Source organism: Anopheles merus, chromosome 2R, assembly GCF_017562075.2.
Source record: "Anopheles merus strain MAF chromosome 2R, AmerM5.1, whole genome shotgun sequence".
Lineage (NCBI taxonomy): Eukaryota > Metazoa > Arthropoda > Insecta > Diptera > Culicidae > Anopheles > Anopheles merus.
This window is the reverse complement of record NC_054082.1, coordinates 15078004-15102135: the sequence shown is the minus strand read 5'-3', so window position 1 is coordinate 15102135 and position 24132 is coordinate 15078004. Positions and strand designations below refer to the sequence as shown.

At 49.4% G+C, this 24132-nt stretch overlaps 1 protein-coding gene across 3 annotated transcripts in view; it reads left to right on the top strand.

Annotated features, from left to right (window-relative positions):
* LOC121588078 (B-cell lymphoma/leukemia 11B) overlaps positions 1-24132 on the top strand; it is a 67859-nt gene that overhangs the window by 28369 nt on the left and 15358 nt on the right. Inside the window, exons 1-4 of one of the 3 annotated variants that reach the window (XM_041905627.1) lie at positions 11539-12402; positions 21193-21345; positions 21563-21799; positions 22914-23162. In XM_041905627.1, coding sequence (XP_041761561.1) covers positions 12354-12402; positions 21193-21345; positions 21563-21799; positions 22914-23162 — 688 coding nt within the window. In that variant the 5' untranslated portion in view covers positions 11539-12353. Of the gene's footprint in view, positions 1-11538; positions 12403-21192; positions 21346-21562; positions 21800-22913; positions 23163-24132 lie in introns of those variants that run through there. The other 2 variants (XM_041905626.1, XM_041905628.1) reach the window with 2 other exon arrangements.

The following is a 24132-nucleotide window of genomic DNA, read 5'->3' as shown; positions in this document are numbered from 1 at the left end:
ATTACACGGTGACTGTGTTGATACTAAGCGACAAATCGCTTACAATCACATGATAGCCCTTCCCCATCGGTCTGTCATCAAAGGGAAACCCCCGCCGCAACGATTGCTGCTAATGATAATTTCTTCTTTTTCGCAACAAAGTGCCCCGGCACACACACAAACACACACCTGACCATGACCACATCACACGGCCACAAATGACCAGCCCAGATGTGTCGGTGGATGCGAGCGTTAGACACCGAAATGATGCCTTAAATTACTACCAAACTGCCCTTTCATCTGTACACGCGATTTAACTCCCATTTTCCGCACCCGGCCACAGCGGCACCGTTAGGCATAAATTACACGTTTCACTTATGATCTTTTAGCACACCGACAGCGAGCATCGCGCCCCGTGATCGCCTGGGCACTCGAGCCCCGGCACGGACAGGTTGTGGTCGTCGTCGAGTTTGCTTCCTTCCTGGTTAACCTTTTGCGCGCAATCTTTCACCGGTTTCATTGTGTGCTCGGGTTTTTTTTCTTCTATTTCTTCAGTTGCTTCTTCGCTTCGCCTTCTCGCTTGCTGCTGCACCGGTGCACCGCCGATGCCCTTCTGGGCGAGAGAGAGATTTCCGCCGAACGATTACAGTGCACACGGGGTGTATGCAAGCGCAGGCACGGTAAATTATGAAAATGGACACTTCAAATTGAATACAATCGTGTGAATCTTCTCATTACAATTAATTTACCGTCCATGGCTTAGGGGCGGGGGTGGGGGGAGAACGGCTTTTGGCAGGGAGGCGTTGATGGAATGGAGGCCACACATCTGTGGCGCTACTGTGGCAATGAGTGTGGGGGAAGTGGCAGCGTTTTGAAGCGCAAGAAAGTGCATTCCGACACACATGATGCTACCCCCGATTGTGGTGGTATAGGTCAGGAATGGTCTGCACTGGAAACCGAAGCGCAACAAACAAACGGGATCCACCGTTTCGCCTACGTGGGAGACACTTGCGCTTGCATGTGTGTGTGTGTGTGTTTGTGTGTGAATGGGTATCGGCTTGAGAAATTCAAACGGGACCCCCTCAGGGGTGGGTCAGCCCTTGGGGAGCACAAAGGGAAGAATGAAGTGGAAATACTAATATTCATTTTAAGCATTCAAAACCAAACCGCTGCTGCTTTCTCTAATCGCCGCTTCCGCAAAAAGTCCGCTATTGTCCCGACCCCCGGTGCACGCCCAATATTCGGAGACACATCTAGAGCTCGGACCAGCGCCGTTTGGCTCGTGATCGCAGGGCTCTGTGACCACCGCCTTTGACCTTCCAATTTCCGATTGGCGAACTGTGATTGCGCTAACCGTGCCGACCGTCACAAAGCGATTCGAAATCGTGAATGTCTGACTGACCTCCTAGAGGGGGCGGTCGACCTACGGCGATCCCACCGACTATGTGTGTGTGTGTGTGTGTGTGTGTGTGTGTTTGTTTGTCAAATTGTGTCCACTGTGCAGTTGCCGGCGGGCTGTTACTATTTATAATCGCTTTTCTACAACCGGAGGATGGTTCGCCCCATCCTAACCTCCTGAACGAGCGGCTCCAGACACCAGCCCACCGTACACGGAACTCTTGTTAGAGCGCTACCATCCATCCAGCCTGCTCGAGCCCTGCGTGATGAAATTGTTGCATTTAATGGCGACCCATGTGCGCATAAATCACCGCGGATATGAGTAGCGCCAACCGGTTGGGATGTTGGGCAAATGTGTCGTCGCTCCCAAGAAAGCCCCCACGGTTCGGACGACACTGCTGGGGGGGGGGGGGGGGGCTGTTTTGGAGGCGACTGTGCCTAGCTGCAGCACGGTACGAGAACCGCTTGTTGTCTCCAACTGTCTCCCCCACACCAAGCCAGTCACAGACAACAGCAGTGCAGAAAACAGGGGGTCGACACAGTCGCGATCTGGCCGCGACGACTTTTGTCGGTGTGTGCTTGAGGTTCTATGATTTATTGACCTCCTACACGGTGCAGGGTGCACGACCGAGTGGTGGGAATGTTTCATTTCTTTCTGGTTTCGTGTCGAGAATAGAACACATAGAACAGTGGTGTGTGGTGTAAGGCGAACAGAGTAGTAGAATCTGTGGAGCTCTGGAGCTGTATAAACCAAAAACGCTAATAAACAACTTGAGGTCTTTCTTCAGAAGTGGTCAAATCCTTTCGATCTGCATCGACTTCGTTGCGAATTAATTATGACAAACCGTCCAGATGTTGCGCTGCGACCAGGCCAACCGCAAACCACATGCTGACCATTCCAGCAGTCGCTCCCATTGATCCCATGCGTACTCTCCTGGGACCTGTTCACCCAACACGATAAGTCTCACTCGTCACACGAGATTCTTCGTGAGAAAAGATGCAAGAATACAACACACACACACACACGAAAAACACGCAACCATATGTAGGATCTACAGCACCCTTAAACCATGACACCACAAGACACCCTTAAACCCTCCAACATCAACCGAAAAGCAAACCCAAAAAATAAGAAGCGTCATTAAATTGTTCGCTTCCTTTCTTTCTGGTCCAACTTCTCAACTGACCAACTGATCAGCGAAAGAGATTTAGACCCAAAGTAAAAAGGAATCAGTTTGTGGCCAAAACCGTTCGCAACAACGTTCCCGTTAGTTATTGGACCTTTGTTCTCTCTCACACACACCCTCGAGAGCACCACAACTTGACACCACCGATCTCCTGGGAAGGATTGTTCCACGAAGTCTAGCTCGCGTGAACGATAAGACCGTGGCCGATGATGAACATGACAAATTTAATTTGTTATGTGGTCGAAGGAGACATTCTTGGGATTTTTTTTTTGCCTCTCTGCTACTAGGGACCTCTCTACGAGGAAGCTTCCAATTTCAGTGCTGTGTGTCCTTTGCCTTTGACGGTCGCCCAAACTACTTGACTTGCTGCGATGGGACGCGTCGGGTTCGGTTACCGGAGGGGTATTTGCATCTTGAGCACATATTTCATAACGTCATCGTCGAACCTGTTTGCATTTAGATCCCACGTTTTTTTTTTGGTCCAGCCTGGTCCAGCTCAAATGCCACCGAGGCGTCTGTGAGAGGGAGGAGAACCATGCACACACAAAAAACAACGAGGAAAGCCAACGATGAATTGAGCATGTTAGATGGAAAACGGTCGATGTTGCCTTTTTTTTTGCTGCTTCGGTTTGTGTGTTTTTTCAAGTGGTCAGCTATCGTTTTGCCTGCTACTCCCAGTAACAGGCAGCAGCAGAAGTATGATCGTGACTTTGTACACTCTTCCACCATGCGCTCCACTGCAACCGCCGCTCATCTGCGAAAAGCGATCTGATTCCATGCTCTTTTTCCCCTCCGCTTATCCCAACCATGGGATCGCCGACCTTAACGGCATCGGCACACGGATTATGTCATTATGGTTCTGCGGTGGTTCTGCTGCATCCATTCCGTCGAAGCACGGGACACGGAGCACGGGATGGGGACTACCGCGCCCTGCCTGCTCTGGTCCTTATTGTTTGTTCTTTCCCGGTCACTGCCGTTAGTGAAGCAAACGAAAGTGACATGCCGCCTCAATGTCCAGCTCGTTTGCTGGCTTCGGTCGGGGCTCGCTCGTCAACAGATGGTGCCAGATTTTCTCGGCAAATCGCTAAATAAAGAAACGCGGTAGGCAAATCAATTTTTTTTTTTCTTTGCAGAAGGGATGACTTTTTGTTTAGGATTTTTTTAATGTTGTTTTGATATCAAATTAAGCAAAATATAGCGACGTATGTTGGGTAAACAATAAACTTTTTTATGTTCATCTTTTATCATAACATGAAGCCTTAGGTGTGTGGTTACCGTTAGGGTTTAGAATGTGTAGCTTGTTTTGGTGTCACAAGGAAAACAGTTTACCTCCCATCGATGATCCTAGCAGCTTTTTCGACCTGTACCTTGCTCTGATTGCTGTTAAGAATTGCTCCTTAAGGTACCGGAAAAAAACAGACAAGTTCTTTAATAGTTTAGCAGAATGAGAGTTTACCATCAATTGCAACCGATTGGCTCATGCGTCCTGGTTGTTCGTCCTGGCAGCACCATATAAACATATCGCAGGCAAACAAACAAACACATTACAATCCCATCTTGCCTCATCCCGCACAAAACAGACAATCAAGACACAGCAACAAAGGACAAAAAAAGGGAACACAAAACACATCCACAAAACAAAGGCACAATGTTACAAAAACCCACTTACCGATTAAATTTACGAGCTGTTTACAACATTTCCAAACTGATGCACGGGCCAACGAAATAATAAAAAATACAAATGCAAACGGACTGCACAGCACTGTCCAGCACATCCACGATACCACGTTCACATAAACTTTTTCTCTGCTTTTTTTCGGACGCGCGAGAAAGACACAGCAAACGAACTGTTAATCATTCCGGCAGCGGTCAGAGGCAAGAGAGCAGAGGAGAAAAAAATACAAACCAACCATCTTCACATTCTACAAACATTGGTAACTCGTGAAAAAACAATGCTCAATGCATTGAACAAGAGAGAGAGAGAGAGCAAGACCTTTCACCGCTTGGCAAGGCTCGCGACAGAGGACACGAGAACACTTTTATCGCTTTATTGAACCTCGCATTGAAAGAAAGCTACACCAAAAATGGGAAAAAGGGACACCGAGCTGGTAGATTGTTGTTAACCGATTCTGGGCAGCACTTGTTGACCCTGCTACCGGCAGATCAATAGCCCGAAACAGGCAGCAAAGGACCAGCACAACTGGAGGTTTACCTGCAACGGTCACGGGACGATCCGGGTGCCATTCTTTGTTTCAATAATTAGCCTACATTCAAAACAAACCATAAAACGATAAAGCACGCCCACTGGCCCACTTGCCAGGATGGATGAAGAAGCAGCAGCAGCAGCAGCAACAGCAGATCCTGCCAACGCCGCGGCGACACTTTATGGGTTTATGGGTGTTGAGCTGTGGTGCCGGATTTTGTTTTTTTTTTTTTGGTTCTTTACTTTAATTGTACTTTTTTGCTTCGATTTATAGGTGGGCACCCACGATTACGAAGGGGCGTGCGGACGTAGCAGTGCATAGCAGTTTAGGGAGGGGTAGAATGTTTAAGCAAGATTCGGTCACATTTTTTACCTCCGCCAATTGCTGGCGAAGGGCGTTGCTCTACGCCGGACCGGAGCGGCCAAGGGGGAGGATTGTTTATGCTAGAAATAATATGTAAATCATATCTGGACACAACCAAACGCTTTCGCTTTTCTCCGCCAATCTGATGACCGAAGGCCACCAGGACTAGGTAGTGGAAATCTTTGCCTTGCTAACAGGGTAAAAAAGCTTCTTACTGAAACGGTTCAATGTTCCAAAAACAGAAATGATTGACAATATTCCTCTCTGTAGCGTTGGTTTGGAAAAATATATCCCACTCATAACAGTACAGTTGGAAAGAACAGCCAAAAAAATAATAATTGGAATAATCACACGCATCGCATTCCCTTCGATCATCGTTTCGAGAAGGAAAGCCACCTGCCTATTCGCCCCTCGACCGATCGGACAACACTTTCCCACGCACGAATCAATCAAAACGGGCTACGGACATCGAATGAATGTTTCTACCCAATTTTGTGCCCTGTCCTGTCCCATTCCAATCGGATGGTCATCATCGCTTTTCTTCTATTTTCGTGCGTGTTTTTTGTGTGTGTGCTTTTCCTTTCCCAGAGAAAGTTTATCCTTTAATCGGTCAAATTGGTTCGTACGAGGACTTCCAATAATTCGGCTTCACCCCCGCTCAAAGCTGGACACAAAGACCACAATGCGATAATTGTAGCTTGCAAAAGGCTGAATAGAGAGGCAGGCTCAGCCGGAATCCGTGCAAAACCCTCCATCAACCGGAATGTTCGGGAACGACCGGGGAGAGCGAGGGGAAGAATGGACTGTTTGATGTTTGATTTTGGTCGATTTCTTTCCATTCTTTTCCCTTGTTTCTTCTGCGTTCCTTCAGTAGCTAATCCCTGAGCCTGTGGTTTGGATCGATTCCTTTTACAGGACAGTCCGGTACAAATGATTTCTTACATGAGCTATGTTTGACGTACGTTTATCGGACTAGAAAACACCAGTGCAGTAAGGACCTGTTGGGTGGGAATGGAAATCCCTCGCTTTCCTCTGCTTCAAATGTTTATACCGATCAGAACCGATCGTTGCAAAATCATCGATTAGCATGCATGGGTTCGTGGAAATGCATACATCGCCACAAGCCCCCAAATACCACATTATCATTTGCAAATCTCGTACACACCAACACGGCCTCCCAGCTCCACCAAGTTCGCTGCCTCTGGCGCATGATACTGCCCTCCCGGAACATTCGACATTATTCCCGCCGACGTCCCCACAACCGCAACCGTAGGCTCACGGGGTTACTCACGTTTTCCACCTTCGCGACCACAGCATTGGCAACCGCGGGCGCACCAAACGGGGTGTGCCAATGGTTGCTGCCTGCGATCGCCAGCCGCACACACCGGGATGATGCAATACATGATGCTCTGCGCGGGGCACGCAGAGAAAGGGAGTGAGAGAAAATAGGAGCAAAAGATCGAACCGAGCAGGCCTTTGTACGGCGCGAGCGTGTGCATTATGATGTGCAGGCCTGTCTTGCCCAGCCACCTGACCCCTTGGCGATGACCTCTTGAGCAGAAGACGTGACAGTGGATTAGTCGCATGCTCGGGGAAATTAAATGTTGCCCACGGTGGTATGGGGAGCGATTTCAATAACTTTGAAACGAACTGTCAACCCGCCGGTTGGGTCGATTCGTTTGCTCTTTCGTTTAAATGTCCATACTAATTGAATGTCTTTTTTGTTTGTTTGTCTCTCCTTCACAGGTAAGCCACTCCACCATCACCATTTTGCCACACCGTCTTTACATTCAACCCACAAAACTCACAGTAGGTACCATCTCTGTAAGTAGATTCCTTAGGCTTTGTTTTTTTGTTGTGTGTCGTTGATTTGATGTTCAGAAACGAATTAGCGAGAGTCCGCTTTCCAGGTTTCGGAAAAATGGCACGATTCTTTCACTCAGTAAATTGTTCGTTTGCTTTTCCCTACTGCTGCAATGCTTTGGGGGAGGGAGTATCATTTTCGGTTTGCTTTGCATGACAGTGAGAGATCGAAAATTACGTTTCCTTTAAGTTGCATTAATTACGATATAAGATCTGCCCAATACATTTCCACAATTTCAGCTCCTTTCCCATATCCATTCCTTCTTCCGATCAGTTTAGTCCTCCCAATATAGCTTTAGTTCGTTTGCAGCCGTTAGACAAAATTAAAGAACAAATTGATTGCAAATATTCCCTCACTAGTAACATCTGCTCCGTCTCGGTGTCTTAGCTACTGCCCCATTTGAGAAGAGAGAGAAAAAAAACAACAACAGCGTCAATGCTTCCGATTCTCACGGTCCGCATCAACGTCCACAGTCAGCGTCAGAGTCTCACGCATCACGTCACGCTATCCGCTTCTTCGCACTGAGACAAGACAATCAAATTCTGCCGCACTGTCCAAATCGGGCAGGAATGGGTGCATCCTTTTTTTTATAACACCCCTCTTCTGCCGAATGTCCTTTGCTGTGGATGCACCACAGCTAAAGAATGGGAAAAGTTTTCGCCAATAATCAACCCTGGCGTCTGTGTGTGATTTTTTTTTATTAATATACCCAAACGTATCTAACAGTACAGGCGAATATTTTATATTCGCTCACCCAGGGCTTTGGGTATTGATTTGAGGGACTCACAGAAAAGACCCAAGAATTAGAAGCAAAATCGCAGCCCCTCATGACGACACAGCGACACGCATTTGCAGTGCGCAGTACCTTCTCGGGCCGGCCAGGACAGCGGCGTTGGAAAGCGCGAGGACATTTACGCACTTTTTCGTCCCTTACTCAAGGAAGAGAAGAAAAAGAAGGAAGAGGGACCAAAAAAAACCTCCTCAGGGATAAGACCGGCCGTACCGAAAGCGATCGTTTGGCAGCGATCGGAGTCCGCAGATCGGAAAGGGACGGTGTGCCGTAGCGTGCGCATAAATTGTTTTTTAACGCTTTACCCCTCCGAGACCGCATCGCTTTTTAAGACGAAGGTACGGCCTCGGTGGCTCCTGTACGGGTCCTACCCCCGGGAGAATGTGTGTGTGTGTGGTTTTTTTTTCTTCACCGTCATCGCACAGGGAAAGCAAATCCGTGGAATTGAGTTTTTGATGCATGATCATCTTACGCGACGGGGTTTGATAATCAAAGGCAGAAAAAACGGTCCTTTCCTTGGCGTTCCTTTGCTCTTACACACTCACACACACACATGTGTATGGGCCCGTACGCAATATTCTAATGCCCGCCGAGAGTGGCCAAGGGAGTGAAGGTCCTTTCATTCTTAGAGACCTCTGTTTTAGTCTTGTTTTTCCAACGCATACGCATAAACTACAACTAAAGAAAAAGCCAAAAAACAACTCAAACAAGGATTCATGCGTGCTTTATCGTTGTGGCGTCCTGTTTTTACACGGGGATGAGGAACACACAAAAAAAACCCACTACCCCTCGGTAAGTAACGGTATTTCTTGCCGAGGACCAAATCGAAGAAGACTCGACGTTTTTTTTTTGTTTTCCTGTTTGGGAATGAGTTTTTTTCTTTCTTTTTTTTCATTCCTTCAAACGCTGCTATGATTCTAACGCCTTTTTTGCCCTTGCGGTTCTCATTTTCCGTTGTTTTTTCTTCGTCCCTCTTTCTTTTCACCCGACATGGTCGTCGGCTTCGTCGTCACGGAAATGGTTTTGTTATTAATATAAATCAAAGATATAATTAAGCATTCATTCGCCGTTCGAATTGTTCGTGAGGGAAAAAAAAGGTGAAAACCCCGGGGCCGAGTGCCGACTGCGATGGACGGAAGTCGAAATCGACGACGGCCAAAAGGACGACGGATGTGTGGTGAATTTGATCCTGTCCTGTGAAGGATCGCTCCTGCGCTAACGCAACACAAAAAAAAACGGCGCATTTTCTTCGGCACAGAGCCGCGCGCTTCCTCTCCCCAGAGGTCCGTTAGATGCGCGTCGGGAGTGGGTTTTTTTTTGTCTGTTTGGTTCCCTTTAAGAAAAAAAAGCACGGGAAACTCTGTGCACTCGTATGTCATTTGTAGCCCCGTCAGCCTGCTGGAGAGGATCACTTCCTTTCGTTTGCGTGTTTTTTTATGAAAAGCAAAACAAAAGCTAAAAACACTTCAAAACCTCGCTTTCACTATCTCTCGCACGCATCCTTGTGTAATGCCACGAAAAGAGCGTGCGTGAAAGCTTCTAAGCATTCCTGCTACCACTTTTGTGGTGTCTCAAGAGTGAACCGTGGTCATGTGAAATGGATTTAAAAAAAAGTAAATACTTTTGATTAATTTCCAAACGTCTTCCCAGTTCTACCTAACGGAAGCTCTGCACCGGAAAGCGCTTTTCTTGGGTGAATTGAACCGTTTGCACCGCGCACAATACAGTACCGGCCCACCGGATATAAGCCAATCGAGGAGCCGCTCGGGGACCCACGAAGGAAGCGGGATTTGTGTCGAAAGGATGCGTCGATGCACGCCCCGCCGGGAAGCGATGACGAGTTTCTTTACACTCCCAGGTTCGGGCCCCGGGTTCTTTCGTTAATCGATTGCCAGCTGTGGTGTGCGGGATCGAGCAGAGCAGAGCCTGAACGCCGCGCCGAGCATTGATCGAACGTGTAGCGAAAGGATCATTTCGGACGGAAATGGATTTCTTGTGGAAGGTGTGCTGCTTTTGTTGCCAGAAACCTCCTTCTGGGCCTCTCGTTTCATAATGGAACATCCTTTCTTATTGTGCAAGCGGGTGAGTTGGAAGCAGAGCAAAGGGCTAAGCTGCACTAGAAATCAATTCAAAAACTCTGCGAGCTTCCATTTTTTTATGGTTTTACTGCGTATTAAATGCAGTTTTGCAGATGTAATCCAATGCAATCAAACGCAACAGCATATAAACGGTAAGCAGCAGCATGGAGTACTTGAAAATATTTTTTATGCTAGTATAATGCTATCATCCTGTGCAAAAAAACAAAATCCCCTCTCAGTGAAGTAAAACAACGGGACCGTTTAGCGCATGTGAAGGACACCGGACACGGACACTAATCGCTCCAGTATGTGTGTGTGTTTGTGTATGTTTGCCGAACCGAAACCCACTTCCCCCGTAGCATAGAGGCTCTCCACATCATCCCGGGGAGATTGCTTATCACACACGCGCATCGATAGCATTAGATATGCCCTTACCACATATCGTACCGACATCCATCAGGTTATCCTGCTCACTCACGCTGCAGGGCACGCTTGGCGCCCCTACTCCCCACAACACATGAGCTGTCCACCGCTATCCTTTGGTCACCCGTAAGCCACCCTCGGGCTACTCGGGATGGACGAAGGCTACTTGCCAATGGCCAATCGTCGAGGCCGAGGAAAATGCGCTCACCCTTTTCCCAGGGAACCTTTTCCACACACCCACACACGCTCGATGCCGATATATGTTCGGCTGTGGTATGTGCTTGTTTCGCTTCGACACAGCCAAAAAGGTCGGTGCTCGGTGTCTAGCGTTTCAAAATTGTGGTGAATTCGGGCTTTTCCATCCACTAACCTCTGCACGCATCTTTTCACCACCCTTCCCTTTTGTGTGTGTGTAAAAAAAACGACCGGCAAGCGAGCTTTCGAACGCTCTATCCTGCTCTGTCTCTCTCTCTCTCTCTCATCAACACTCCTTCTCTCGCGCGCTGTCGCTGAGATCCTGCCGTTAGGGGTGAGTGAGCGCACCATGAGAGTAGCACGTTGGGAGAGTTACCGTGTGTGTTTTTTGTTGTACATGTCTCGTTTCTTCTCCTTTTCTTGCTTCACATATATACGCACACACATACACACAGACAGTCGAGTCCAGGACTTTTTTTTTTGTTCGCTACGACCGTTGTTTAGGGTCACCCAGAGGGATATACACAGTGCGCCCTTGCTCTACCGTACGCACTCACCTCCAAGGAGCGAACGAAACGGAGCACACACAAGCGAGAGTGAGCACCGTGCTGTGTGTGTATTATGAGGGTTGAGGTTTTTTTTCCGTCGCATCGTCACACTCGCTCTCTCTCTCTCGCTCACTCGTTCTCTCACTCTGAAGTTCAGGCAGGGGAACAAAAAAAACGTGAGCACTCACTCACACACGGGTGCTCTCCGTCCGTTGGTCCTTTTTTTTAGTTGCAGAGCGCCCTGCGAAGGGATACTGGGCTAGCAATGGGCTGACCCACACCCCTGGATTGTGAGTTTGAGTGTGTGTGTGTCTGTGTGTGAGTAGTACGCATGCTTTCCACACTGCGAGAGCGAGCGAGAGAGCATACGGTGCGGTGCGTGGTGGTCCGTTCGGTGGACAAAACGTCTTCCACAGCACACAGCTCACCCCACCCCGTTTCTTGCGCGACGGTACGGGCTCGAGCGCGCCTGCGTCTGTGTTGGTGTGCCGTGTCGGCGACCGTGGCGAGGACAGACCGAGCGCAGAACACCATCCACCGCACACGCCGGAACATCGTCGCCGCGAACGGACCGATTCCGTCCGGAGCTTCAAACCAGAAAATATCGTAACCGCCGTCGCCGCGTGACGAAACCAGTGGGGGGAGGACAGTCAGTGACCAGCAGAGCGACCCGTGCTTCTTGAAGAAAGGGCGGGGTGTGTTGTGTGTCCTCCAATTTAACAGTTGTGCGTGGGTCAGTGGCTGGAGCAAAAGTTTACTTGGCCCAAAAGCCAAGCAAGAACATGACGAACCGCGCCAAAAGTGTCGCTCGGTGACAAACGGAGCGCTCTCGATGTGTGTGGAAAAGTGTATTGTTGTGGTGAAGAAAGGCCGCTGTGCATATAGCCGTTTCCGACCAATGTTAAAGCCAACATTCAGGGGTTCACACTTTAAGAACAAATTGGCCCCATTCGCTTCGTTTTAGTTTTTCGTTTCGGTTTTGGTTACGTTTGTGTTCATCCTTTTTGTGAATGAATGGTTTCGATGCGTCGTTTCGTTGCTAGCAAAGCACCTCCAGTGTAGGCTGGAAAAACAGCAGTGATAACACATACAAGAAGGCAGAAGCCTGAAGAGTGAAAATACATGCGCCAAAAAAAAAATAAAAAATACGCGCGACTTGTTGAAAAAGCATAAAAAGTGGCAAGAATACGTAAACAGGGTTGTGATTTTCGCCCCAGAACAACTGTGCTTGTGATACAAAGCTGTGCTGCTGTGCTGAGTGTGTTGTTGTTGTGCAACCGTTCGTCGCTATTGTTTGCCGACGTACACCACCCGCCCCACCAAGATGCTGTCCACCAGCGAAGATGCCGGATTCTACTCGCACAACCGTGATCGTGAGTTTCGTCCTTTGGCAGAACCTTGCCCAAAATTCCCCTTTTTCCCAACCATTTCCCAAACTTCCTCCTCGAAGGCCCGACGTAGGGAGGCAGTGCCAGTGCCTCCGCAGGATTTTGACTGACTGGACTATAATTAACGGGGCTTATGGCTTACACCTGGGACACAAGGGTGAAGGAACTTGCCCCTACACGCCTTCCGGCAGGCGTCACATTACAGTCCTGCTAGAAAGGTTTCAGCTAGAAGCTGTGCGGTGTATAATTTTCCATCCCGCTATAGCCTTGCCCTTTTGCGCGCTTTTTAAAAGGACTTTTACGCTGGAAACTGTTGAAACTCTCTGTTGTTTAAATCCCAACGGTCGTTTTTCCATCCCCGTTTCGAACGGCGGAAGACTGGGGCGAAGGAGTTCAACCTCCCGATAGCTGATAAGGGTTGCGCGCAGGCCAAAGGGAAAGCCAACCAACGTTCATCATTTATCGATCGCGAATAAAGCTGCTCCCGCCACCACACCTTCCTGCCGCACCTCAATTCATGCAGGACAGATGCAGCTGCAACCCTTGCTGCTCTGCCCCCTCCTCCCCCCACTTGTGTTTGCCACTTGATAAGGGGCAACGGTTGTCGAACGCGCGTCGCATGTTGATTTGATATCTTCTAGGCGGGAGTAGGAGGAGGAGGGAAGCAAACCCCTTCATTCCTCCTTCCCTTCAGTGGTGCGTGGGTGTTTCAGCTTTTTTTTTGTTAGATGGACAGCTTTGACCTGCCATCACACGGGTGCTCAGGGTGACAGCGCCCCAGCGGATGACGGATACGCAGCGTTATCTGGGAAGGGGTTTGCATCCCCAACAGCCAACGAACTTGCGGTGTGGAGCCAGTGGACTCCAACCAAACACTTTCTAGTTAACGCAGACGTGTGGAACAGGTGGGTTAGCTTGGTCTTGGGGAAGTTTTAACGAGGAAAGGTGCAATACAAATTTAGAAAAAAGACGGTTATTTTATAGAATAGGTGGACATGTAGGGGCTCATTTCTTTGTGTTTAAAAATAGAGAGATAGCCAGAGAAAGAGAAAAAGAAAGAGAGAGAGAGATAAAAGGTGAAAGAATAAGGGAGAAAGATCAGCAAATAAAACACCAGTTCCACACGCGGGGCAACAATGTGTCGGATTGTCTGTTGCCCCGGAAGTCACCCACTATGAGCGCGTCCACCTTCGCACACCGCAAACAACTGATAAGACCAGTGCCTGTGCGTGTGTGTGTGTGTGTGGGTGAGGTACGTTGGTCCGGTTTTTCTTACGATCCGGGTGTCGGATGTCTGTGATCCTCCTGTGGGTCGCGGGGTACGGTTTTTTTTCTTTTTTTTTTGGGCAAATATTGAACGTTTCTGCCTTTGCCTCCCGCCGATAAGCGTCACGGACACCTACCACGATCGTGTAGGGCGAGGTGGGGTTTAGGCGGGCGCGTCAACCTCAAACCCGCAACAAAGCGGGTTGTGATAAGGCGCACACACACACACACACATACAACTATATGGGCCTCGGTCTGGTTCTGGTGGCCTCAACCGATTATTGCTCCAATGACCAGAAGGTTGTACACCGCCGACCGTCCCGGTAAGCTGCGGGTCCCCTATCATCCGCCCTCCCTACTTCCCTGTCGGAGTGCAACCAGTAAACCACCACCCACGCGACAATGCAAATATGTTTGTACAAGGTTTGCGCTTCGTATTTTTTTTCTCCTTCTCTTCCCTTACCTTTCGCCCCATTCGTTCGTGTTGTTACACTTCAGTAACTTCACTATCACCTTGTGGCGTTCGGTACACGCGCTTAGGCCCGCTGTCACTATCTCGGTGGTGGTGTGTGTGTTTTTATTTTAGTTTTTTTACCTTTGCCACGACCGTTACTCATCCCGGTCCCGGTGTGGACAACCATTGACCGGAGCGGGTGTGGAATCTTTCCCATTCCGCCTGCACCGGAGAGCCGTGCAATAAAACGGACCACGTTTGTACAATGATTATTTAAATCCAACCCTCCCCCGCGGTCTGGACGCTGGTAAAGAAAGACTCGGTTCTTAAAGAGACAAGCTCCGTTTATCTCCTGGAATGTCTTAAAGCCACTTTCTCCCGCGCGTCACCGATGTCGCACATGTCGGGGAGCCGGTCGGCTTTAATCACGTTACGTTCCCGAGGAGCGTCCGCGCGTAATCGCGAATCAAACAATCAACCCCTTAGACATTCACCGGCAACTTCATGCCCGCAGGTCACGTGCGTGTGTGTGTGTGTGTGTGTGTGGTGTCCCAGATCCTACCCAATCCGACTGTGGTCTACTTTTCTTTTACAGGTTTTTTTTTGCCATTGCTGTCTCTCCCGGCTCTTTTGTTTTCGTACGCCTAACCACGGTGACATCGAATCAATAATTTGACATTCACCCCAGAGCGGTACGCCAAATTGGACATATTTTCATGCAAAAAAAAACACGGAAAAGAAAAACGAGGACGGTCGCGGTTTTCCCCGTCCGTCTGCCCGTAATCATCGGAAATAGCCCCGAGGCGTGTTTTGTTTTTCGGGAGCAACCGCTCGTCCCATGTCCTTCGGTGGCCACACAACAATAGAACAGGGAAGGAAGGAAGCACGGAAAAACACATCCCCTCGGTGGGTGAGATCTTGCCACCTCCGCCTCCTCCTGCCACCGAAACGCTGCAATATCATTTACAACTTCCTAATCGAATTTGTGTCCGTCTCGCGCCGATTCGGCTGGCTGGTGCGTCCGGTACGCATTTTCCGTGGTTTCGAACACAGAGGCAGGACGCACGGACACACACACACACACACAAACACCCTTCAAAATACCGGGTTCGGTTTCAATCAAAATCGATATGAATAAATAAATAAAAATATTGCTCCTGCCCTTTTTTTTTGTTGTTGCAATTTTGTCATCAGGGTCGCGCAGTTTATCCGTACAATTCTTCGCTTGGCCCGGGCGCCGATGGTCGCCAATAATTTATGCATCGAAAGTCAATCAAATAGTCGATCGAACTTCTGTCACCCTCCACCGTCGCCCTTCCTCCTCAACATGGCCGACAGTATATTGGTTGAGATTGGTGTTTTTGCCCCTGGTTGCCCCAGCACCAACTGCTGATGGTGCACAATCGCTTGCCGGGGCGAACGCTCATTCATTTCGGCGATACCTATCAGCTCATTTAGCGGAAATATTGCTAGTGTTTGCGGGAAAAACACGCTCACACGCGGCTTCTCCCACTCCCTTAGCATGGTTTTTGGTGTACAATAACTCGTCTTGATTGGGTTTTTATTGGGCGGCCCGGTTCGGCTGAACGGCGACAGAAGCTTTGCGCCAGCATCTGATAAGAAGAAAGCTCACTATCGAGGGAAAAAAAGTCAACACAACTACTTTTCCACTCGCAGGAGGGAATGATTTATCAAATGTGGACTTCGTTTTTGCGCCTTTGTGCCGTACGGACACACTTTGGCCATCTCCAAACAGGATGCCTTGGTCCCGCTCAGGGTTGAAGGACATTTGGGACCGGTTTGGACATGGAAAAGGGTAAAAAGATTGCTTTTGGACTATTGCGCCGATGGACCCAAGGAAAAAAGACGTCCCAGCAGCAATCGTGATGTCCTTTAGGATGCTGTTGAGGAATGTTAAAGAAGAAACACACACACACACACACACACACACACGTTCGGTTCCCAATTTACATAAAAGGTGTCCGCTTGCACTTCTTTTGTACGGCCGTTTATTAGTTTTCTGCTTCTGGTGAGGTCCAAAGGGTTGTGTTCACGCTACGCACATGTCTGGACGGATTTTGCTGATGAAAATTATCCAAACTTATGCTAAGAAACAGGGGGTCACAACTCCTTACGCAGCACAACTTAAAACATCAAATAAATCGCCGCCTTGTGCACGCAAAAACGTTTCACTATTCGGAGTGACGGTCCTGCAGTAAAACGCAGATTGGCAAAATTGGCGACAATTGTCGATTCGAGTAGCATGTGTGTGTGTGTGTGTACGCCACGCAGGATCAAACGCCAAGTTGCCGCGGACCCCTCGAGAGCCTTTTGCGACGAAACCTCACTGCAGAACCGTGCGCAGCTGCAGCGGTTTCCGATCGGATGCAGTTGCACATTCGGGAGTGCAGTGCCAAGCAAGCACTGCCATGCCTTGTATGGGTGTGTGTGTGTTTTTATCGATGAAAAGAGTAAGCTCGGGGGAACAAAATAGTGCACGGAATGGAGGGGGCGGGCAGGGAAATTATGATGGTTGACAATGATTGACCGATTTTTCCAGCTACCCCTCGGTCCGTGATCGAGATTCGATCGCACAGGCACACCACGGTACGGTGCTCCATTACATCGAATTGAAATGTAAAACCAAAGGTCTAATCTTTGTCGGCTGTCATTACAATTTCTTTTTTGCCTTCCAATTCCGGCCAACCCTGTGAGCTACAGGAGGACCCATGCACAACAATGGCGCGTTTAGTTTTATTCCGGTAGTTGGAAAGCAAAGAGGTGCAGAGGAGCTGTATGTGACTGTTTGGCACGCATTTTAGCCCAAAAAAAAGACACCCGTCTAACCTCCGGGTTGACGTTGAAAGGTGTCAACGATGGTGCGATGGGTTTCCTGTCAACGCACCGTTCGGGTGTTTAATCCTTCTACACAGCCTTCTTCACAGCTGTTTGTCTCCCACTATACAGCACTACTCTGCTTCACATCCTTCATTCGCCTCATACGCTCATTATCGCTCTCGCTCGCTCCTGTGCGCAACCGACTGCAGTGGTCTCCATTGGTCACTGAGCGGAAGCACACGCATCGCATCGCAAAACCCCTTTCTTTACAAAGCCCCGTGTCCATTGGTCAGCCACGTGTGTGGCTCGGTTGCGTTGTGGCATCGAAGAAGTGGACGCCCATTTTTCCTCACTCGCGCCATGGTGTGTCTCGCTCTCGCCGCTCCGGAGCGTAGCCGCGGTACGCTTTCGTATCTCTTTCGCCGCTGTGTCTCTCGCTCCGGTTGCTTGACCTGTTTCTCTTTTGTGCTCTGTGCGTGCGTGTGCGTTTGTCTGTGTGTGTGTGGTGCGGAGGAGCAACAACATTCAATCGCGCCGCCAAACATCGATGGCCATCGGTCAATAGAAAGATCAAAGGCAACGAGAGCAAGAGAGAAAGCGCTCAAGGGAAGCTAATAGGCGCTCTAACACCCTCGTAATCACATCCTCCACACACATTACACTGATTTGAGTGACCAGCAGGGACGGTCGGTACAGGGGATTATACCCTGCGCCACCCTCTGACCACTCTCAATAAGGGTAATTAAATAAGCCTGATTTACGGCAGCGTGGAGTGTACCCCCCGAGGAGCGCCGTATCGACAAGTGTCGACGCGTTTGCGGGGGGATGGGTGTCCGCGATAATCCCCTTCGTTAACTCCCCGGAGAGGAGGAGGGGAGGTGACGCACTCTAGCGCTTCCATTCAATTCCATTTCCATCGATCCGTGGGTTCTCCATCGGTGGTGTGGATGGGTATTTGGTGTAGTTTTATTAATTTAATGACGCAATGACAGCCAGGTCATGGCTTGGGGCATTATTTTTACGCACTTCCAGCGTCGTGACACTGCCTCCCTCCCCCTGCCTCGCGCGGTTACCTCCACTGTTTGCACATCAATTTGCCCACGATTAGCAGCACCCAGCAGGGGGTGATTTTGTCAGCTGGGTGGACCGCGGTCGTTCGCGAAAAACGGTCAAACACAAAAGCCTGACGTCTGTCCATTGTTGTTTTTTTTTCTCTCCACTGTTTGCTGTTTGGCTTATCGCACACACACACATTGCTCTCCTTTTGCTCCGCTTAGCCCGATTGATAAAGCCATGTGTCGGTGTCATTAGTCATTTCGGGGCTCGTTCTTGCTCGAGCTTCTCCTGCCGGGAGTGGAAGTGTTTTGTTTTTCCAACAAACCACACACACACCCACAGCACAATACGGTTTATGCTTTTTGCGGGACTTTACGTTTGGTTTTGCGATATTGTTTTCGCGCCTGTCTAACTGCACCAAAATCGCATCGATAACCGTCGGAGTCGGAGGTTTTGTTTTTCTCCCTTTTCTCGCTGAAAGGGAAAATATGGGCCGAACCCGAACTAATGGTGCTTTGTGGACACGCAATTCATTTATCAAACTATTGATAGTCGGTGGCACACAAAAGAGACACACAAAGCGACGAGAAATGGACGGGCATTTTGGGGAAAAGATGACGGCGGAGTGACTTCATTTAGTTGCTTAGTTGGATAGCTTATCCGATCGGAATTCTGCTCTCCCCAACGGAAGGTCATTTCGGCGTAAAAACTTAATCATAAACCTTAACAATAAGACGAAAGGATCCATCAAAAAACGGGCGCCAAATAGTTTTATATCGCGCAGTGCTGCAGAGTATTGTACAATTACCCCTTTTTTTCTTACTTCTGCTATGCTTCTGCTATGACTCGATCTCCATTGCTCCGACTACTGCACCGAATGAGCAAATGTTGCAGATTTTTGTCGCAGATTAAACACTTTACGAGCCAACAAAAAGGCAGACACACACACTCGCACGGCGGGAACCGTCTATCATAATTTATCGACCGGCTATTCCGACAGCAATGCCCGGGCGCATAAACGATTAATTAACAGTGCTGCGTGACAGTCATGTCGCGCAAAATGCCGATTGCGATACGATTGAACCGCTCGATTGAGATGCGAAAATTATCATATTAATTGTTTCCCTAGCGCGCGCGCGTTTACGCGTCAACTGTACCGAAGAACAAGAGCCCACCACTTTACTATCGATGCTGCGTTTAATGTGCTTCCTCTGTTCGCTCTGAGCTCAAGTGGGTCAAAACACCAGCGTCGGTAGCATAAATTTCAGTGGCACAATCCGTCTGCCGCGTAGCCGTCACCACTCTCGCCGTTCTTGGCCAAAGAGATTAGCCACCAAACGGCACCCAAGCTTTATGGTGCGAATCGCAGCGAAGCCAGTGCCAACAACACACTACACACCCATTTAATGACCGTCCCTTTCTCTTCAAACGCCAACGTGCCCTAGAGCGAATACTGGGCTGAGATTTTTATTTCAATTTTATTTGCCACACTTTTCCTCTTGGCCACGACGCCAATCTTTGTGCTGCTCGATTGCGCTGCAGCTGGGGAAACACACACACACACACACATTAATTACACATCTTCTATCACCGCCAGTACCATCTTCTTCGGAAGGCATGGATGGGATAGTTCTGGGCATCTTCTGTTTTGTCCACGGTATAGGGGTGAAATTCATTTGCTCCTTTTCTACCCATTCCCACTGTCGGGAGATAGAAAATCGAACGCCGAGCTTCCCGGTGGATTTGCCGGTCGAATTGGTTCGATATTTGAGACGTCAAAGGAGTCTCTATCCTGCCCTCGCTTTCCCGAACCGGCCCGCTGTTTGCACTCGACCACGGGCACGGCGATGGCGCGGCCCGAAATTTATTATATTAATTCCGAAAAATGAAAATAGCACCATTTATAACACCACTCGATATAAATAAGCCAAACCTAAAGGTCTGGACGTGAAGCGGGGGGAGGGGGGGGGCACAGTGGCACAGCGACTGCGGAATATTGGTAGCGACTTTTATCACTCACTAAAACTGTGCTGTCTCCATCCTTTTTCTGCTCCTTGGCGGGCCCATTGTCTTGGTGCGAGGTGCGGGCGGGAAAGTGTTCCGGGAGGGGGGGCAAAATGTACTTTATAAAAGTGTCAAGTGCTGGAATTCCAAGCGCCCAAGCCTTCTTCCGACACTAGACTCCAGGAGTAGCAGGTGGAGAGTGTGTGTCTCTGTGCGGGTGTGTGTGTCAAGAGCCCGGTGGTAAAGGTAGCTATTATTCTTGTAGCTCATAAAAATAAAACCAAACCTAGCAGTGTACTACGAACGACGGCACACGCTACTACGACGCTCTCGTTCCCAGTCCGGGCATTGGATAACTGGTCAGATTTTCGGGGCTAGCCCACAAAAGCAGCAGACCGCCTGTTCCATCCGCCTCATCCTTTGTGCTGCTTTAATTAAAATCGTAAAGAACAACACGCGCGACGCTGCTTCCGGCCTTCCGGGTGCTGGAATGCGCGCCTTGCCCGAGATGGACTTGCCCGCAACTATGTGGACCAGCCGCCTCTTCCCTATCAGACAACTTCTGACGACTTCTGACGACTTCTGGTGAAAACTCTTTAAACTGCTCTTCCCGTGTCCCACTGTCCCACTGTCTTCAAGGCGGCACGTAGTCGGGGGTAGTAACATGTACACGCCGAAAAGGGTAGCCACCATCCCACCCCTCTCCTTCTCCCCTTTAAACCGAACCACCGAACCAAAGAAATCTAATTAAATTCATTAAATTAGCTGTGATGAGATAATAATTTTTAATTCTTCGCCTATTTCTTCTTCCTCCTCCTCCTATCTCCTGCTCCTCCATCCCAACCCTACGCTACGCCTTTGCTTTTGCTCGTGCCGCTCCTGCTCCTCGTCCCCGTTGTGGGCGTCCGTCTCTGTTCCTCGCTGCGCTAAATTATGTCTGTGTATCCTTATCGACTATCACCACCACCCAAAATGCTCAACGCTGCTTGGACCCACCCTCCCTCTCTCTCTCTCTGACACACACTCTGTGTCCTACTTTTACCCCCGTCAAATGCTTATGCCCGTTACTCAACCATCCTTTCGTCAACACCCGTGTCACCATCATCTACACACTCCTTCCTTCTCACACACACACACGCACACACATCTACATCTAGATTCCGAAGCGGGAGAATCGGACGGCACCACGCAGGACATCCTTACATGCGGGTCGTGCCAGAAAACGTTCGCCCTCTCCGACATCGTGCGCTTCATCCAGCACAAAGTGTTCCAGTGCAACAAGGAAAACTATGGCCAGTGCTTCACGCAAGGTAAGCAGAGCGGGGAGCCCCCCCACCCGGTCGGACACACGTCCAGCCCGTGTGTCCATCACAAAAGCCCGTCCGGATTTTTCCCGCTGTTCTGTTTCGGCTAACGCGCATACACACACACTCTTCTCTTCACTTTTCGTCCACGATTTGCTCGGTTGATCCACGGCCTGTACGGACTGTGCCTTCCTCGCGGCATTGTTTCACGCGCCACTACTAGCGGGCGGCGGTACCGATCGTGACTCGGACGACGGCCGGCGATTGCTGCTGACGGGCAACACGAGCAGCATCGCGACGAGACGTGCCTCCATGCCGAACGTGTCCTGCCGGGCAGGGAAGCAGACCATCACCACCGCCAGCGCGACGTACGACGACCGGGTCCACACACCGCCCCCGACCAGCCCGGCCGAGCTGCTGCGGGACGGTGCGTCCAGCACACCGAAACACCCAGGCGATGGTGAGTATACTCCACCCTCCCCACCCGTTTTCCTTTGTTTTTGTTAATGCTTTCGTTGCTCATTTAAAGTTAGAGTTTGTTTTTTTTGTACTTCGGTTCTCGTTTTCTTTTTCGCAAAACATGTGTTGCGCCCTTTTAGCCTTTGCTTTTGCTGCTTGGTTTAGATTCAAGCTCCCTTTCTTTGCATTATTATTTCATGTGCACATCTTCAGTTTGTTGTGGACCCCCGTATCAAATAAAATTTCCTTCCTTAAAAAGTATTTCATTTTAGCGTTCAAGTAGCCCTGTCCTGCCCTGCCGTGCCTGCCTTCCCACTGACCTCCTCCCCCACACACACACGCACTGCCTGCCTTGTGTCTGGGGCCTGTTTCTTTCCCCAAATGTTTTTTTGTACAGAAGTAAAAAGTTTAGGTTTTAAAAGACAGCAAATCAAACCGTTGATTCAATTGTGTTCGTATGTGTCTGTGTGTGTTTTGTGTTATTTTTTTGTTTATCCAATTTGCGCTAACCGAGTTAACTAACCGCTCTTTCTTGGTTTTTCTAGCGAGCGCCACAGAGACACCGCGAGATGCTTTCTATTTCTTCTCTTTCTCTCTTTCTATCTCTCTCTCTATTTCTACACTCTGTATCTATTGTTCTCTTTTTACCTTCTACTACATATATTCCCTTATTCCCTTATCTGCTCTTTTGATCCCTCTTTGTCACTTTAAAATGTGATTTGATTGTGCGAACGTGTGTGTGTGTATATATTTGGAAATAAATAAATAAATAAATAATTGCCTTAAGTGTTAAGTAGTTGTGGCCGTTGTTGGGCCGAATGATAAAGCGAGCGAAACCGAATCGTGTCCTCTTTCCGAATGTACCTTATTTTATCTGTTGAAATCAATTGTGGAAACAACTTACGTTTACGTGCTTTTTGTTCCCTCCTCTCGTTTTTGCTTAGTTTTTTCTCTCTCTCTGTTTGTGTGTGTGTGTGTTTTTTTTGTAACTAGACTAGTTTTGTGGGTTGTTGTGCTTTGTTTTCACTATTTACGCTTGTAATGGTTTCACACTTGACGCTTACTAAACAAATGTATTTATGATTGTCTTTTTGTGTCGTTCCTTCTCTCTCCAGAACCAGAGAACGCGTCCACCCATTGCCCGTCGCGGGGAGCGAGCCCGCTCGGCTGCACCCTCGACGACGACCACCGCGACCAGAAACCGTCCGTCCGTGCGATCGAAATCAAGCAGGAGCGCATGGACATCGATCCGGCGTCGTGCGGCGAGGAGGAGTTCGTCAGCGTCCGGAAGCAACAGCCCCAGACGGTCGCCACCGCCCACCGGAACGGCTCGCACGATGCGTCCGAGTCGCCGAACCATACCGGTAAGTGGCCATGGACACTTTTCAATTAAAGCTGGGCTGAACGGGGCTGCAGCGCTTGGGAACGGGCTAGCTACGACAACCAGGTGCAGTGGTCAGCCGGCCTGGATGGACGTGTGCGCATCCCCGAGGGCGTTCGACATGTGTGTGTTTTTTTATCTTGTCCACTTTGCGAAAAAACCGGGCTGGCTGGTCATGCTGGTATGCAAACGAGGTTGGATTTGACCACTCCAAACACACACAGACACCCCTGAAAGTAGAGGGAAAAGAGAGAGCGATAAAATGCAACTGCCCACCCCATCCGGTCATATCAATTACGGTTGATTAATTATTCAACGCGCCCTGGCTTACACGAAGGGAGTCGCTTGATTTTTACTTTTTTTTCGCAACGTCCTTAAGGGGTTACAGCCGCCTTACCTGCCTGCTAGATGACCTAACACAGTGGTTGTGTCCGTGCGCAGATGTCCTTTACCTTTGCCCCTTGTACGAGGTGCACTGAACCGAATCACTGCAAAACACTTGATGCAGAATGCAGTCCGAACGCGAACGGTGGCAGCGGTAGTAAAGCGGGACATTAAGTGGCGTTAATGCGTTCTGGTCATCTGCACTGCGATTGGAAGGGTGATAAGAAGGTCCTCTTGTACCTACAGGGATGAATGAGGGGGGAGAAAAAAATCGATTCCAACACACACACGCTCACACATAGAGCAGGGCGAGAACAATTCCACCAGAACACCAACGTCGATGACCGTGGTGGTGGTTCATTGTGTGCCGGGGCTATTGAAAGTGTCACGATTCTGAGATCGTGTCCACTCCACGGTCCCGGACGTGCCCGGCCAGACCCGTCGAGAGGGCCCGTTGTTCGCCTTCGAGTGGGCCTACTTTTGCATGTTCAGCTTCCCATCCCTTCCTGTGCACGGTCCTACCGTGTACAGGAAGTAATCCGACCGCTTGCCCCTAATGTCATGTCCGA